Source organism: Phasianus colchicus, chromosome 16 (assembly GCF_987193195.1).
Source record: "Phasianus colchicus chromosome 16, bPhaCol1.hap1.1, whole genome shotgun sequence".
In the NCBI taxonomy this organism is placed as follows: Eukaryota; Metazoa; Chordata; class Aves; order Galliformes; family Phasianidae; genus Phasianus; species Phasianus colchicus.
Window position 1 is genome coordinate 9,050,796 of NC_143451.1, and position 17,190 is coordinate 9,067,985.

At 39.7% G+C, this 17,190-nt stretch overlaps 2 protein-coding genes across 7 annotated transcripts in view; both read right to left on the minus strand.

Annotated features, from left to right (window-relative positions):
- The window catches only part of UNKL (unk like zinc finger), a 33,154-nt gene extending 17,081 nt beyond the window's left edge, over window positions 1-16,073 (minus strand). For 2 of the 6 annotated variants that reach the window (XM_090151792.1, XM_031606958.2), the window contains exons 1-7: window positions 15,405-16,073; window positions 13,647-13,856; window positions 9,685-9,861; window positions 7,672-7,805; window positions 5,601-5,736; window positions 4,761-4,878; window positions 976-1,060 (exon numbers count right to left, since the gene is read on the minus strand). In XM_090151792.1, coding sequence (XP_090007918.1) covers window positions 976-1,060; window positions 4,761-4,878; window positions 5,601-5,736; window positions 7,672-7,805; window positions 9,685-9,861; window positions 13,647-13,856; window positions 15,405-15,514 — 970 coding nt within the window. In that variant the 5' untranslated portion in view covers window positions 15,515-16,073. Of the gene's footprint in view, window positions 1-975; window positions 1,061-4,760; window positions 4,879-5,600; window positions 5,737-7,671; window positions 7,806-9,684; window positions 9,862-13,646; window positions 13,857-15,404 lie in introns of those variants that run through there. The other 4 variants (XM_031606955.2, XM_090151791.1, XM_090151793.1 and 1 more) reach the window with 4 other exon arrangements.
- A 120-nt stretch (window positions 16,074-16,193) lies between these two features.
- On the minus strand, window positions 16,194-17,190 carry UQCC4 (ubiquinol-cytochrome c reductase complex assembly factor 4). The gene is made up of 2 exons (XM_031606960.2): window positions 17,025-17,190; window positions 16,194-16,952 (listed from the first exon to the last, which is right to left on the minus strand). The coding sequence occupies exons 1-2, from the start codon at window positions 17,048-17,050 to the stop codon at window positions 16,598-16,600; spliced, it is 381 nt and encodes a 126-aa protein (XP_031462820.1). The 5' UTR covers window positions 17,051-17,190; the 3' UTR covers window positions 16,194-16,597.

Here is a 17,190-nt window from a genome sequence, read left to right on the forward strand (position 1 = left end):
TTTCTGAAGGGCTAACAGTAAGCTACTATTTAGAAATCAAACGTGAACATTTCTTTCCTAGGAACAGTAAGTAGCTCTGCTAGAGTTCAGGGCTATGCAAGCTATAGCCAGAAACAGGATGAGTGTGAAATAGAGATACCTCTCATCACTGGACATAGTGCAGCTGAGGACTGTTTCTAATAGTGCAGTTTTTGCTATTCTGTCTATTAACAGTAAGTGAGAGAAATACATTAATTTTGAAATGTTTGCTTCTACAACCATTCTAATTCCTTCTAACAGCAAACATCATAATTTCTGGCCAGCTCCATGGAAGTTACAAACTCTACACTGAAAGCACCTCTCCCCAGCTTAACTGTATTTCCACAGGGACCTATAGATGTGGTTGGAGTCCCACATGGTGGCCCCACTCGTGGGCATCACTGAAACTCCTGAAAATCTGTCTTGAAGGAATAGTAAAAATTCATCATGGTCTTAAGAAATCAGGAAGGAAAAAAAGAACAAACAACAGGTCAGCTGATTGTGAAGAACTCACTGAGAGAAGACCAGGAAGACTGTCATAGAAAACGCATGCTTCCCCAAGCCAGTTCAACAGAGAATGGTAGAAGCTGCTAAGAAATGTATGAGTGGTGGGAAGGATTCCACAGAAATTTATTTATTTTGAAATTTACTATAGTAGTTTCAATAGGACGACTAGTGTATTTACAAAAGTCCAACAGGTATAAATTTGGCAAGTCAAGCTCAAAGAGTTGTAGGGAGAAGCTGCATTTGTAAAGAAAACTTCCTGTTCTCCTGCTGCTGCAAATTTGATGTACATTCAGCAACTTCCCTTAACAACATAATATATTAGAAAATATGGAATGAACTTCTAAAAACAAGTGACATCAATTGCTTTAAAGGCAATTAAGGATTTTAAGTCACTTCTGTTGTAGGTGCTTAGAAATAACACTGATAGAAAACAATAATTCTCTTACTTACTTTCACCATGTGCAAATGCACAAAATGGGCCACGAGGGCAGTAACCTGTCTGACGCATATCATTGCACTTTGTAGATTTGTATATCTAAACAAAACAGAAGTGTGATTAACTGAAGCATATTTCCTACTGAGCAATCAAACAGAAAATTTTAAAACCTTTAAATGAAAAGTTCTTAATATTTAATAGCAATACATTTAATATAGTTTTCTCAGAAAACTCAGTTCTTGCCTTTTTAAAATCAAATAGAAAAGCAGAACAGTAAGAAAATTAAACCTCAAACAAGAGAATCCTAACCTCATTTTGTGTAATAATAAATATTAATAGTATTTTAGAAAGTGTTGCTTAAATTGCTTTTGTTTTCCATGTTATAGAAACAACAGTCGAAGTCATTTACACCACTGTAAGAAATTTTACAGGAGAAATAATGTATATACTAGAATGTCTTAAGAAAAAAAGCAAAACAATCTGCTTTTTTTCCTACACACTGCCTGCATTGCTACACCTCTCATATTCAAATCTCATTAACATTCAAATATCTTTCTCTAACCTGACTGAGACATGTGAGAACTGAAGTAACACTGACAGTTCAGGGCAGTAATCATGATGTAAGTTGCACATAAAATCCAGGTGCAGTTTCCTGGCTCTAACAGGATCTCCTGTCTTTGTATTTCACATGGCTTAGACAAAGCTGACATAGAACAATGTTTATATCAGAACGACATTAACCTATTTGAAAGCACACAGATTCTTCTGATAATTAATTCCAGGAATTTGCAGATCTGTGGCAAATGGCAGTGGTTCCCCAAGCTTTGGCAACAGAAATACAGAAATAATTTATGTTTCCTTAACCACTGAATAGGAGACAAAACACCTGTAGTACAGAGAAGCATTCACCCGAAGAACACACTTCACAAACAGAGCAGTGGGACTCATCTTCCTACCAGTTTCACTGGAGATATCAAAGCACTGCAGAACATGAAGGAGTAATTTGTGGACACCATACCCAAATTAGGAAATGAAGCTGGATCCTTCTCTTACCTGTTCTCTGATTATTGCTGAATATAAAATCCCAACTTTTATGTTATCTTATGTTTATTATGCAGAAAGAAAAAGTAGTACTACCAGATGGTTTCAACAAAAGCAGTAGCTAGAAATTGAGTCTTGATTTGTGGTCCTAATCACAAAATCATTCCTAGTCCTATGAGATACCCAGGTAGTGAGAAATGCCTACTGATAAATACTACTATCATAATCATATCATCATATCATAATCATATCATACTATCATAATGCCTACTGATAAATACTACTATCATAAGAAGTGACAATATAGATAAAATCAGAAGGCTCTAGGGGCCAGAGCTGGCACTGATTCTGGAGATGGCCACATCATCCACATGTACCAATGTTACAAGAACTGCTATTTAGCAGTGGTGGAATAAAGCTATTCCTAAATATGATAACCATGAGATTTCTTCAAAAAACAGTCACTGAGCCAAACGGCAATGAGAATGTTCTTCATCTGAATCTGGTGAAGTGTGAGGACATAAAGTCCAATATAAAAAGATAAAGCTGGATAAAGTGACTATGAATTGGACTTAAAGGACACAGAAAAGTAAGGCTGAATTAATGGCCTTGATTTCAAATCAGTAGGATGAGAAATGAAGGCAAATGGTAACCACCATCAAACTGACTAAATTTCATTGCAAACAGAGTAAAACGAGCACTTCACATCCTCTAGTCAGAGGCTCAAAAGCTGTGTGGATTTTCCATTCTAACCACACAGCTACAGCCAGAGCTGGAGCAAAGGGAAATGATTACAGAGTACAATGTTGAATAAAATCCCCTTTGAGCAGAAGCATGTTGCTAGTTTCTGAGAAATTAAATGCTACAGCTAAAACTAAGTGAGATGACAACCCTATAACCATGAAGCTGTCTCGTGTACCAGCAGGAATTATGTCCAACACTTCAACAAAGGCAGTGCAGCTAATGGAAATAAAGATGGACAAAAGACTGCGGTGATCCAGCTGATGTGGGAGCAAACTAAAACTACCTTTGGTTCAGGGCCAGGAAATGAATTAGGCAACTGTTAAGTGAGAGGTTTTAAAGAATTGCCATATAAAACAGCTGCACTTGGCACATACTTTTAGTAAAACTGTCATGTCAAAAGCACTACATATGGCTGAGGTATATTAGCTATAGCACCCATTAAGTTTGAGAAGAGAAAAAACAGCTGATTGAGACCACTGTGAGTCCACCAATTATTCTGTCATAACTTAATTAAGCACTGAAAGAAATGGAATAAAATTAAAGGTACCTTTGGCAAAGGCCTATCGTGGTAGACTCATTATAGAACTTTGATAAATCAAAGATTCTTCTCTAAAATGAAAAAGTGGTCATTCTAATAAGACATCAATAAATTATGTGGAAATAATAATCAATTCAGATAATGAAGATTATGACTATAACCAATGTAACGTATCTGCTGTTAAAGAAATGGGTAGATTACAATGGATGGTAATAAAAAGGAAGGCAGCAGACAAAATTGGCATCACACCTCAAGCCTCAGCCCTCTGACTTATTTTAGTATTTTCATTAATAACTTTGTCATTAACTAAAGTATGATAGTTATACTAAGCAGGAAGACACTGTTATTACAGAAAAGGGCTGGAATAAAACATGGAAGAAATTTGGTAATCTGGAGTAAATCCATACAGTAACATCTCTAGTAATCAATAAGGACAGAGAAATTCTGGAGCTGCATCTCGGGATTGGAGATAGTAAACACCTACTTAATATAAAGATGCAGATGGTCAACCTGATAGGGGACGTGATAAGGAGGAGTTTGAAAAAACCTTGAAGTCAGTATTCTAGGAGTTTCTTTCAGAGTGGCATGCTCTTGAGATTACTTCAATCATCTTCATAATTGGAAGAGAAAACAGCAATTACTTGAGTGGTCTTTGTTTGTAACTTACTAAGCTTTTAACTTCCTAATGCAACCAATTTCTGCTGTGAATTCTTTATGCCCATTCAGAGGTCCCAAATCCCAGACAAATATCAAGTACTGTACAGGTAGCTTCTTACATAACATGTCTTTTCAGTATCATGTTTTTTTTCCTCCATTAACTGGAAAATTTAATACTTTCCTAGTGCTGCAATACATTTAAATCTCAGCAGAAAACATGGCACTGCTCTCTTCCCCAGCACTTTATTTTTACACTCAAATATCCAGCAAATGAGTGTTACAATGAGTGTACCTATAGAGGAATGTAAGTTCACATTCTTTTTCTGGAATGTCTTCCTTCAGCCAGCAGGAAGAGTCACTGATCTTTCCACTTTCTCTGACACATTCATATTCTTGCAATTATTTGCAATACAGCTTTGAGCAATGCTCAAAATTGTAATTTGTCCCAACATATCAGACAAAAAGTTAGGTAAAATTTATACCCAAATCTTATATGTAGGCAATCAACATGAAAAAAAGAGTTTTCAGAAGTCATGTGAAAAGTCAATCCAGTTGCTAGATAAAAAGCATCCAATGCTGCAAGGAATATTAATCCATTTTTTATAAGTAGTATAATAAAAATGCCTAGCAGTGAAAACCACAGCAGTAAAATAAATATTCTCAGCAAATTTTGCTTAAATCAATAATTCAACTACTGGAAGAGTTGCATGACTTTTCTCTCCAAATGTTACGTATTGTTCACATGTATCACCTTTAACAGATACTTGAGTACACAGTAAATTTAAAATCACTAAAAGTAAGAAGAAGCTCATTTCTTACCTCGGGATGAAACTGCTGCTCTGTACGAGAATGACAGTATTGACAGCTATCCCCACTTTCACACCTTGAAGGTTCACCCCATTCATCTGCATGTTTTACACTGGGGCAAGGAGTAGACCTAGAAACAAATGATGCCCAGAGCATGTTTCTATCTAATTCCTAGCAGAAGTCTCAAACAATTTCCCATTAAATCTGAGGAGCTTTGCTTCTGGGACCTGTAAAGTTGTAAATTCTAGGAGAAAACTAGCCTTTTGTCTCTGACAGAAGGAGGAACAAGAAGGATTCCAGCTTTCTTCTGTCTGGTGACATTTATGGACAGCCCTGAGACTGTCAAGTAAAACCCATCAATTCTAAAGCCTATAGCACAGCATGATGAAACACCAAATAAATGAAGAAACCAATGTTTCAGAATGACAGACTCTCTCTAAAACTAAGCAAAGAGATGCATTAAAGTTTGGTCCTAAAAGTACTGCTCAGAAAAAGAAAATCTGAGGAGTGAAAACAGAAGAAAGCCAGAAATTATAATTGTTTTTTTCCCCAACAAAGAAGGTATCACGTGGTGATTCTTGATTTTCACTAAAAATTATAATTTTCATTCTTCACAGGAAAAAAAACAGAACATTTTTTATTACCATTTCATGTTTTTATTCTTCAGAAGTGACTGATCATTCTGAACAGGTGATTTTTTTTCCACAATAAATAAATAAACAAACAGTAAAGCCACTGGGAAAGAGATGTTTTTATTCCATTGGGAATACCCATAGCATAAGAGCCCAAACAAACTAATCCATTAACAGCTGTCCCGACTGACCAAAAAGTGTATCCCAAATATTTATGTACCTGTATTTGAATGTTCTGGGATTCCGTCTCCTATCGCGACTGTTGTGATAGTGAGGACACGCGTAGCCCTGGCGGCAGAGCCTGGGTGGCTTTGTGCATTGCTCTGTCTTGTAGCCAGCTAGTACAAAATTTGTGTCTGTAAACAGGTCAAAAATTCAGAGAAATAAGCAACTAGATTTTGTATTTCAAGTGCCTTGAGTTGGCTTAGGAATCATGCTGTTTTGTAAAAAAAATAATGTTATGAGTCACAGACTCATCCATCCTTATAAACCTGGATACTTTCATGCAAAGAAATCTTCATCACATTTATATTCTATAGCAAATTGAATATAATAAAGTACACAAATACAGAACTATCAACCTTGGTAGAGAAACTGTCCAGAAATTCTCATTACATCTATTCAACATTTTGAAAATGAAAACCTTAAGCAATACTACTCATTTTAGTAAGACAAACACTGAAACCATTTCAAGTTTTATATCTACTTGATATACTTTTATATCTTTTCTTGAGTTTAGTGCTGACACTCCTTATTTCACCAGTACTTCTTTCATGATAAGGCATACTGGCTAGCTACTAAAATCTTCGTGGACAAATTCTAAGCCTCTTCTAGACTCCTGCCTCTTTATCTACATCTGGTGCCAGTAAGGAGGAATTAGGATGTGAAAAAGAAGGTTCTGTCTAGAAACAGAAAAAGACAGAAAAAAATGGAGCAAGCAAATAAATTAGTAGGTAAAATTTGGCTAACTGTCAGCATGGAACAGTGAATTACACCAAACCAATCTAATTCCTTCCTAAGGTAGGAAAATGGTTTCAGGTATAACTGAAGCAATCACTATCATGTATTTTGTCTTCAGCAAACCTTTCAGTCTGAGACGTTCACAAAAACAAATGCAACAAAATTCCTACAAAATTTGTGGAAAACAAGCTGAAAAAGCATTCTCAAAGAGTCACTAATGGTGTACTCTAAAATAGCAAGGCTTACTGATCAGAGTGTCACACAGAGTCTACATTTCCTTCAGCCCTCTTCAATAGTTTAATTTAAAACTGAGGAAAACAAAGCTGAAATCACCAGCTGGATGATTATTTTCAGTCTCTAGCAATTATATGCAATCCCACCACATTTAGTAGGATGTAAAGAAGTCACACAGTATTATATAACATAACACTGCAGCAATGCAAAGAACCCAATAAAAATGCTTGTAGTTGGTTAATTTTTCTGTATTTTCTTTATTTTTTACTTTCCTATACAAAAATATTCCAGTATTTTTCATCTAGAGCTGGCAACAACAGACTATATATTTTAGTACTTAAATGACTGGAATTCATCCTCTATCAGAATAAAAAATATATATACAGCAGGGACAAATATCACTAAATTATCTTCCTTGTATTCTTTAGAGACAGTATCTCCATGTCACCTCTTCCTATGTTACTCTCCATGCAGGAAATTTTGAAAGTAATTGTATCCTGCAATCTTTCCTAGAGTAACATTTGGACCAGAGCTCTAATAACAGGCACCTGATACTAACATCTTTGGCAGTGTAAGAAGCAAGTGAAAACCAAACTTGAAAGTCTTAAGAAAACCAAAACAATTGGTTTTAAGCAATCTCATGTGATGCTTTCAAGGCACTCACATCTGAATATTCTTCTCCAATTTTCTATTTAACATTTTACTTCATTCCTGTTAGTCAATCTCAGCAAAGAACAAAGGTTTGTTAACTATTCAATTAATGACTTAAAAAACGAAGACACTGATCATTATTACTACTTAGCACAAGATGGAGCTCCTACTGACTTGTATGAATAGCTTCCCAATTGATAAAGATTAGCAGTACTTGTATTAACTGAGACATATTAAACGTTTTCAAAACATTTTCAATTTACAATCTCAATATAAATGTGACAGACTACACAAAACTGTTCACAAATATCTATATTACTTATAGAAACCATTTTTTTACTCTATTACAAAAAAGATTACTGAATATCTCCCAAGTTTAGACCACGGATCAACAAATTGGATCAAACATCATCAAAGAAAGGAGAAAGGAGACAGGGTAACATTACCCTGCCATCTTGGATCTTCACTAAGGATCTTCTCAATCATTGCTTGACTTGCTAAATTCCCTGGTTGCAGATCTGGAATGCCTTCACCACATCCTAGCTGCCCATTCTGTAAAGTTTCCTGTGCCTGAAGTTCTCTGGAATGGGGAAAGAAAATAACACTGCAAAACTGAATAGCTACAGTAACCCTATCTGTCCTACAAAATATCTTGTCCTATTCTATCAAAAAATTATCATTGAATCTAGATTCTAACAAATCTAAATTGGAATAAAAAAGCAAGCAGACAGTCATAAGGAATAACTATGTCAGACTAATCAAAGAGAACATGTGAAGGAATGCTGGCGTCACGTATAGAGCCAATGTTTGCACCAGCAGTGTATCTCAGTGTGCTGATATGCTGACATTCTGTACATGTTATTCATTGCTAATATTCTACTGCCACGTACAACACGGTAGAAGTAACAGAAGTTACAGAAGGTACGTTCAGCTCACTGTACCATTTTGCAAGAGAAGCATACCAGGACAACTGTGAAATCTAATAGCAAATTATAATCATTGAGTAGAGCATCTCTTCTGCAAATATTTATAACTTTTTTTCAAGTAAGCAATGCAAGCTTGGTGAACAATCAGAATGATCACTACCTAACTAAAACTTGTTGTATTAGTGCTAAGAAGCCTCTATCAAAAACCCAAGACAATTTTATGACACCTGTTTTACAAAATCATACTGCAGTTTCAGCAATGACAAATTAGTTACGTGGATTTAAAAAAAAAAAAAAGATAGAGATAATATAGCATAACTGTATTAGGCAGACTTTGAAGCAATGTTGATACAAGATAAAGAACCAGTCACCAGAGGTGGTTCTACAATAGTCAGTCTTCATGAGAATCAAAAGCCCCTACTGCTTTATCTAGGCACAGACAGTCCAGGAGCTTATCTGCTATTCCAAAATACTCCAAGAATCTCTGAAGAGGAACTCAATAGCTGACAATGGAAATAGTTATACAATTCACATATCATTTCAAGAACTTCCCTGCTCTGTTGTATCTCCCAAGAAAAAGAAAAATCTCTAAGAGGATGGGAAAACATGACTAACTCAATGACAAGACAGGAACCTTTTAAGCTATCAAAATAAATCTTTTACAGAGTCAAGGAATGTGCAGAAAGGAAAACAGATATTGTTCCCAATGAATGCTTTTTCTTAAAGGTGGAGGTGAGAAGAACAAGACTCTTAGGTGAAATAAAATTAATACCTACGTTAATGATTCTACTACAACTTTTTCACTCTGCTTACAATGAAAACCCCCTAGTATTGCTGGACATAGTAGAGCAAAACTATCACTAAACATTGTTTGGACTTCCTTTATGAATGCTAGATATTTGAAATCAGGAGATGCAATGGCACATGACCATTTCTCACAAACAACAAAGCTTAATTTAGGTTCAAGCTGTTAAAATATAGACTCCTATTATGAGCATCTTCAGCTCTGTATGCAGCCAGAACATGCTTATCGTCCTGTTTAGGCCACAATCAAAACTCATTTGTGCCACTACCATGACTCACCAAGTACCTTCTTTTGACAGTAATTTGCTCATACGTTAGAGAGGTAGAAAATAATACTGCTATTATATACATGAAAAAAAAAAACAAACAAACAATGGCAGAAAGCAAAATGTCAAAAATAAGTTTCAGAACCCGAAAAATGGCATAAATTTATAAATGTAAAAATCACATACAAATTTACAAGGCATACAAAGGATAGAATAACTGGTCTTTCATTAGTCCTAAGAATTACATATACGACTCTTCAAACAGCAAGTTACGAAATGTTAGTGTATTTCCTAGCATGCTTACATGTGCTATCTTGATGCACAGTAAAATGCATTCTTATGTTCTGTAGTTACAGATGAAATCATGTTTTTCATGCGAAGCACGCTACATTTTCTGGTGTGTAGTTGTAACAGACATGGCATTTCCTGCTTAACAGGTTGCAGAATTTGAAATACAGACTACCTGATGTCATATACTGGAGGTCTAAGGTCATGTGGCCCATGAGCAAAGGCACAGTGAATCCCATTCTTCACGCAGTGACCCCGGGCATCTGTTTCATGAATGCATGTTCCAGTCTTGTAATATCTGAGATGGTATTTTCTTTCTGTATCTCCTGTTGTTCGATGTAGGTAAGGGCAACTATATCATAGAAAAAGGAAAGTTTAAACTTTGCTTTATTTTTAAACATTCAACTCTGAATTCTGCTCTCTCTCATTAACTCGTAACAAACAACTTTGCAGGATTCACAAACAAATCTGACAGATCAGCTTAAAAATAAAAAGTGTTAATCTACTTCATAGTCTCTACTAAAATTACAAGAGTCTATACTAGGCTAGCTTACAAAGATATTCTTAATAAATACAGCAAACACCCATGTAAGAAAGCAACACCTGAACTGAGAAATGTCCATTGTCCACACTGATACAAGCTTAAGGCATTTCCTCACTGCAAGAAAATTGTTTACTGTTTTTTTTTTTTTTAAATGCTACAGTTATCTACAATCAAGGGGTATTTGAGATATCATGATGTTTTGTTCTGCCTGATCCTTATAGGCACAGAACCTCTTGAACAGCCTGAAAGCAAACTTAAATTGACTTCTCTACAAAAAGTAAGAGAAAAATTCCTGTATCAGCAATAAATCTTTGTAGGTATACTAACCATTTTCAAGACACAACTCTGTGAGGCCTGGTCTGTACTCTAAGTCATTAACATCACATATGGATTATAATTCTATCAGCTGTAAACAAATGGGAAAAAAATGCATATGCAGATGTGTCTGTTCTCCCCAAGTTTACTTCACTGTAATTAATTTTGGTCATGTTAGGTTTGAAAAAATACTTCTCTCCTAAAATTACTTTCTCCCATCCTAAAGTAAAAAGAAACTGCATCAAAGAACCTGGGGTGTGGTACAGAACAACAAATGGAAAACCCCACAGAAATATGTTCTTGTAGACAGAGGGAGAATGATGAAGTACTAAGCAGAGTTTAGCATTCATAAGATCTGATGTTGGCCTAAGCTTTGCTTACCATGTTCTAAGAAGATTATTTAGAAAACAGATTAAGCAATTTACTTGCAAAAACTTACAAGCTACTTACATATTAAAATCAAAATGCTAAATTTTTCCTATACTGCTAAGATACCTGTAGCTTGAACTGATTTCCAAGAATTGATGCTTCTTACAATTTCTAAGATGTAAATTTCTTTCTTTTAGAAATTTTAAAACACTCAATCAAGATAAATGGTGTATGGGAACTTCTAAGTCACAGCCTGAACCACGGATTGAGCATCTGGAAGAAGAGACCCAGTCAGCCCTGGGAGCACAGGTGGAAGCAATTCAACCTGTGCAAGTGGAAGACCTTAGGCCTCACTTAAGGGCTGACTGCCCCCAAAGAAGGATCTCTAGCTGGAGATCCCTCCTTTGTGCAGTTTTTCTGTGAGCCTAGGTCTTTAGAGACAGGAGAGCATTCCTCTTTTTGTGACATCTTCTCAATGCACTGGTCCTGCTGCTGTTACAAATGGGTTGCAGCCAGTGAGTTTACTTACACCTCTTTAAATCCCAACAGAATTAATTAGTGAGTATACCAAATTCAGTGCTACATCTCATTCTTTCAAAAGACAAAACACAACCAGCAATCAAGATCTGGAAGTAGTTCATTCACACTTCCTGGTTCTGTGTGAAAAGACAGACGGGATGCAATTTTTGTTGGAGGCATTTTGGTGACTCAGCTGAACTTCTTAAGAAATGCTTTGTGATGTATGATCAGCACTGTGCAACCTTCCTGTTCTGCTAGAATTGCTACTGATACAGAAAAATGAGAAACCCGTTAGGGCTGGCAGAAGTCTTGCACTGAACCTGAAACAAATGAAATTGCAATCTTATGTTGACTACTGCTAGCTGTGCCACCACTAGCAGAATTTGTGCAGGAATTAAGTGGGAAAACATACTAGCAGATTGTTCATTACAAATTACAACATATGCACACCACATAGGTGAGAATATTGTCTCAATCTTATGCTTATTGCTCACTCCTCCGTTTTCATCTGTTTAATTTTGCTGGTTCCTGATGAAAACAAGAATTAAATGTCTCCCAGCCCAAAGTGTACAGGTTCCCAACTCACTGCTCATCTCTGTGTCAACGCCCCCTTAGTGGATGGCAAGTATTTTTGCTTAGATATCTGGGCTTTTTCCTAGAGAAATTACCAATCAGAAAATGTCTCATAAAATGTTAAAGCCTCCAATTACATTCAAATGACTACTTAAAAAGAGAGAATTACGGAATTCAGATATTTTGTCAAACAAAACACAGCTCCTTGCATGCACAGTGAGAGGGAGAAATACTCAGGTCACAATTTTTCCCACGTAAAGGCAAAACAGATTCCAAAAACAAGCTGATAAAGAAATATGAGCTGTCTCTCAAGAGTCTTATGTTTTCTTTGGCCTAAGACTCAATATTTATGCCATCTACAACTACAGCAAAAGATTGCATGAGCTTTCATCTCACTTCTCAGCTCTTGAAGCATCCCCTTATTTGCTTCTACCAGTGCAATCTTGCTCAGCTAACATTCTTTTGAAAGACTGCTTTCTTTTTCTTCCTTTAGTACCACCACTATCTATCATTTGCTAAAGAAAATTTTTGTCCCCAATCAACAAAATGACATGAGCATCCATTATCCTCTTGTTGATATTCGAACAAGAACTGCTCATGTTCACGGATGCTTTACAAACACCTGAAGAGGTACCTAACTGTTCTCTTTTAAATCATCCCCAAAGATATTTTTTGCTTTTTATTTCGCTTGGGCACAGTTCTAAATATTGCCATGCTGCCTACTACTTCTTTGCTGTTTACCTTCACTTGTCACCTGTTTTTTACTTTGTAATTCCTGGGGGAAAATTCCACCTTTTTTTCTTCTGTGACTACAGATTAGAACACAAAAAATATCTGATCTGTGATGAGAGCTGCTAAACACTGCAATAACCAAAATAACCATCTTCACATTTTAAAACACGTGAGCAGCATAACAACATATTTCCTGTCTGTTTTTCTTTTTTTTCGGTTTTTTTTTTTTTTCCTGTCAGAAGTCTTTCCTTGCTTCCATCACTGCAGATGAAGCTTATTCTTCTATGTTATACAACCACAATATACCAAGCTCTTCTATACATGCCTGCCAGCCATACCGTAGTATTTGCTCAGTCTTATCTCCACAAAGCTTCACTCCCTCCCCATGACTCCTGTGGCCTTTACCCAGAAGAGACATGTGTCCATGGAAAAGCAAACCCTAATGGTCTGCTCAGGTAAATATGAACGCCTTCACAGAATCACTGAATGGCCTGGATTGAAAAGGACCACAATGATCACTGAGTTTCAACCCCCCTGCTATGTGCAGGGTCACCAACTACCAGACCAGGCTGCCCAGAGCCACATCCAGCCTGGCCTTGAATGCCTCCAGGGATGGGGCATCCACAACCTCCTTGAGCAACCTGTTCCAGTGTGTCACCATCCTCTGTGTGAAAAACTTCCTTCTTCCCTCTCTGCAAAGCCATCACAAAACAGTCCTTCTCCTTTACAGCCCGTCAGCCCTTACACAATGCAGTTTGCACATACAATTTCAAAACTGTCAGGAGAAAAACACAACTGCCAAAAAATGTGTTGGGACAACAGGAACACTACCAGGAGAAACTAAACTTCTTACATTCTGCTTTCAAAATGGTTACAGAACAATAAGATAGCTCTAACTCCATGACAGCCTAAAGGACACGAGCTTACATAAAAGCGTGCATGCCAAAAACTCACAAATCACTCACAAAAAGTTATCTCAATCAAACTGCAGGATCCTATCAATCATTTTCACTAAGAAAAAGTTAACATCTTTCCGTAAAGCCATTAATACTATAAACACCCAGGGACTGAAAGAAATCACTTACTCATCTCCATCTGGGCAGATTCCTGTAGTCTCATCATATTTTGTACAATAAACATCGGGACTGTAGTTAAAAGTTCCATCACGCCTTCGTATAGGTCTACGACGACGCTGATTTAGGAAATGCCAATGAAAACAGGTAAATGGTCTGTGCTGGGTACACTTGTGCTGCAAAAATAGAGGGCACTGCTCTGTCCTAAATTCCTTTAGATACCTAAAAAAATTAAACTGTGTTACAAGTTTATCTTATCGGAGGCACATCTTTACAGTACTAACAGGGCACTGGACAATTCAGTGCATTTAGCCCGTAAATATTTTACAAATGTACCTGCACACTGTTTTAGCTCCTATGTGTAATTAACCATTTAACAGCTGAATGAATACTTCTGAATGAGAGATTTCATTTCTGATGACAGATGTGTTACAAATAAAATACAGCAGAATGTCTGGCACATTATTCTACATCATGTAATTGAGCTAAAAATCAGATAAATAAATTTTAAAAAACACAGCATTCAGAATTTTGCCCTAAGTAACCACTACACAGAGATTATAAATCCATCAAGGTACCTGAATAAGCATTCATATGGCTTGCTGTCACACAACAATAAAGGCTATTTTAGCTAAAAAGCACTCCTAGCTTAAGCAAGCACTTAATCACAATAATCCCCAGAACGTGGGCACTCTATACAGAAAGCTAGAGGATTGAAAGTAGTTTAAGAAGGTTAGCAGGGGCCGTGAGAGGGACTTCAGCAAACTTATTTTAGGGAGTGTTAGGTTTGCATTGAGACAATTGAAATGTCTCTTTGAAGGTTATTTAGGAGTAGAATCATAGAATTGAGTTGAAAGAGATCCTAACAGGTCATCTTGTCCAACTCTCCCCCAATGAACAGGGACATCTACAGCTGGATCAGGTTGACAGAATCACAGAATCAAAGCAAGTAGGACAGTCCTTCATGGGCACCTCGAGCACAAAAGCTATTTAGAGAGTTTGAGTCTTTTCATTGCATATCACGATCACACCAGACCGGGCATTACTGTATTATTTGTCAAAGGATGTAAGACAGCACTCCTTCCCATCTCAGTTTATATATCCATCGGCCAGTTGAACAAATGCATTACATCTCTAAGGTTACAGAGTACTTGCATTGGAAGGAGTACTCGGGGACTTCACAGAACCTCACATTTCCCAGAGGTCTCAAGAAGGGTGCAGCACGTCTAGCAGGTACAGGGGACTGAAGGCATCGGGCAGGGAAAGGGCTGGAGAGAATAAAGGGCATCGCTAAGCTCTCAGCCGCTCAGATAGCACGGAGGACGTAACGGCACAGAGTTACAAGGTGCGTCTTTCAGTCCTGAGTACTTTAAACTGATCTGGACTGCAGGAAAAGAACGGGAACAGAACTTTTAGATGTCCGAAGCCGGGCTGTACAGCAGGACCCAGCCTGCGAGCGCCGGGAACGGGACGCGGCGACACTCAGCGCTACGTCAGGCGGCGTCCGCGGGCAGCGCGGGTCCAACGCGAGCGGGGCGCCAACACCGCCAGCCCGGCATCCCGCGCCTCCAGCCGGCCTGCGCGCAGCCGGGCCTCCTCCCCACCGCCGGGAGAGAAGCGGAGCGCGGCCCGCACTTCCAGCCCCGCCGGCGGAGCAGGAGGCCGCGCGTACCAGGCCTGGCGCTCGGCCGGGCCCTCCGCCTCGGAGCGCGGAGCCCTCCCCGCGCAGCGCCGGGCTCGGCGAAGCAGGCCGCCTCTAGAACGCGGTACCTACGTATAATGCGTCGGCTGCTCGGTCTGCGGGGTCCCGCCAGACCCTCCGCCCCGCGACACCGCTTTCGAAACGGACGGCATCGTCCCCAGCGGCCGGCAGGGCGCATGCGCGGCCCGCCCCGCTCCTCCCCTCCTCCGCCCCGTCCCGCCCTGTCAGCGGTGCGCGCGCATCCGCAGCGGCGCGGAGCTCCTGGCAGCGGCGGCGCGGCTCCTCCAGCTGGCGGGCGGCGTTCTTCACTTCCCGAACAGCTTCGCAGGGAACCTTGAAGTCACCTACCGAACCGCACGCGCAAAAACAGAACGCTTTATTGCCTTTGAGAAAGCAGGGCTAGCTAGCCCTCTGCCCTGTTTCTGGGTGTTACCCCTGCTGCCGTGCTGTGGGGGTTTGTTCGATTTTTAATGAAGGACTTCAGTCGCACAGTTTTGCATCTTTACAGAGGAAAGCCTAAAAAAAATAAAAATACACCTAACTTGAAAGAGAACTTTGTCACACCAGTGTGCTTCCCTGCCTCTCCCAGGCAAGCCTCTGGAATATCTGCAGATGTAGATAAAAATTAGATACTAAGCTGTCTGAAATTAGGAGCTCCCTCCTCCCTCTCATGCAGGTCAATCGCTTACAGTTCCTGCAAAATTCCCACCTAAGCACTGGCCATTGAAGTCAGGCATGTCAAACACGTTACACTGCAGAAAACTAACTGTGCATTAAGTTAACCCTACATTATTTGGTAGAATTACAAAGCAATCTGAACATTAAGCCATCATACATTAATACAGGTGTCCTCGATATTATGTGAATGCACTCCACACTAGCACAGTGCCAGCTGAAGGTCACCTTCAGCAACCAAACTGCAGACATACAGCTTCGGTATTTTAATATCCTGTGCAACCAAGAAAAAAAAAAAAAAAACAAACATCCATGGGAAAAACCGAGTTGAACACAACATATCTACAAATACACGCTGGTTTGCAATACATCCTGTCCATCCCTGCCACGCAATGCAGAAAGGGAATATTCCTTCTGCTATCGCTGTAAGTTGCTAAGTAAAGACAAACAAAAAGCAGCAAGATAAATAAATCCTGTTTGCAAGATAAGGCTGGTGGTAGGATGGAAAAACATTTTCCAAATCAAGTGTGAGAGCAGCCTTTAAGCAGCTGAACTTTTGGCAGCTCCTTCACCACAGGTGCGCTCGTCATCTCTCCTCCTGTATCTGCGAAGGAGCATCGCTTTGTTGTGCCGCATCTAACGGGTCCACGATCTGACCAGATAACAGGACTTCCAGTCGCTCGTCAATCTCCGTTCTTTCCCTAAACGCACACCACAGCAACAGCCCGCTGCACAGCAGGCTGAGGGGCAGCACCTTCACCCACGGCCTCTGGTGGTCACTCCCCATAGACCGGCTGACGCTCCACACCCGCGGGCTGGCCTTGCTGGCAGAGAAGGGGATGGGTCCCTCGCTCTCTGGATCCTCTCTAGCTGCGTCCTCGGTGCCACGCCGCCCCGCCAGCCACCTCCGGGAGCCGGGCAGGAGCAAGGTGCACCGCGCCCTGCAAAGACACGCGAGTCAGAGGTGCGGGACTGTCGGCTCCCGGGTCCGTGCGTCCAGCCCGCCGCCTCACCGCCAGCCGCCCCGCGCCCAGCTCATCCCTCCGCTCTCCTCCCCGCGCCGCCCGGAAGCGGAAGTGCGACCTCAGCGCTGCACGCGGTGAGCATGCGCGAGCCGGCCGCACGGGGGCGCTCGAGCGCCGCTGAGATGCGGCGGCCGGAGGCGGGCAGAGCGGGGGG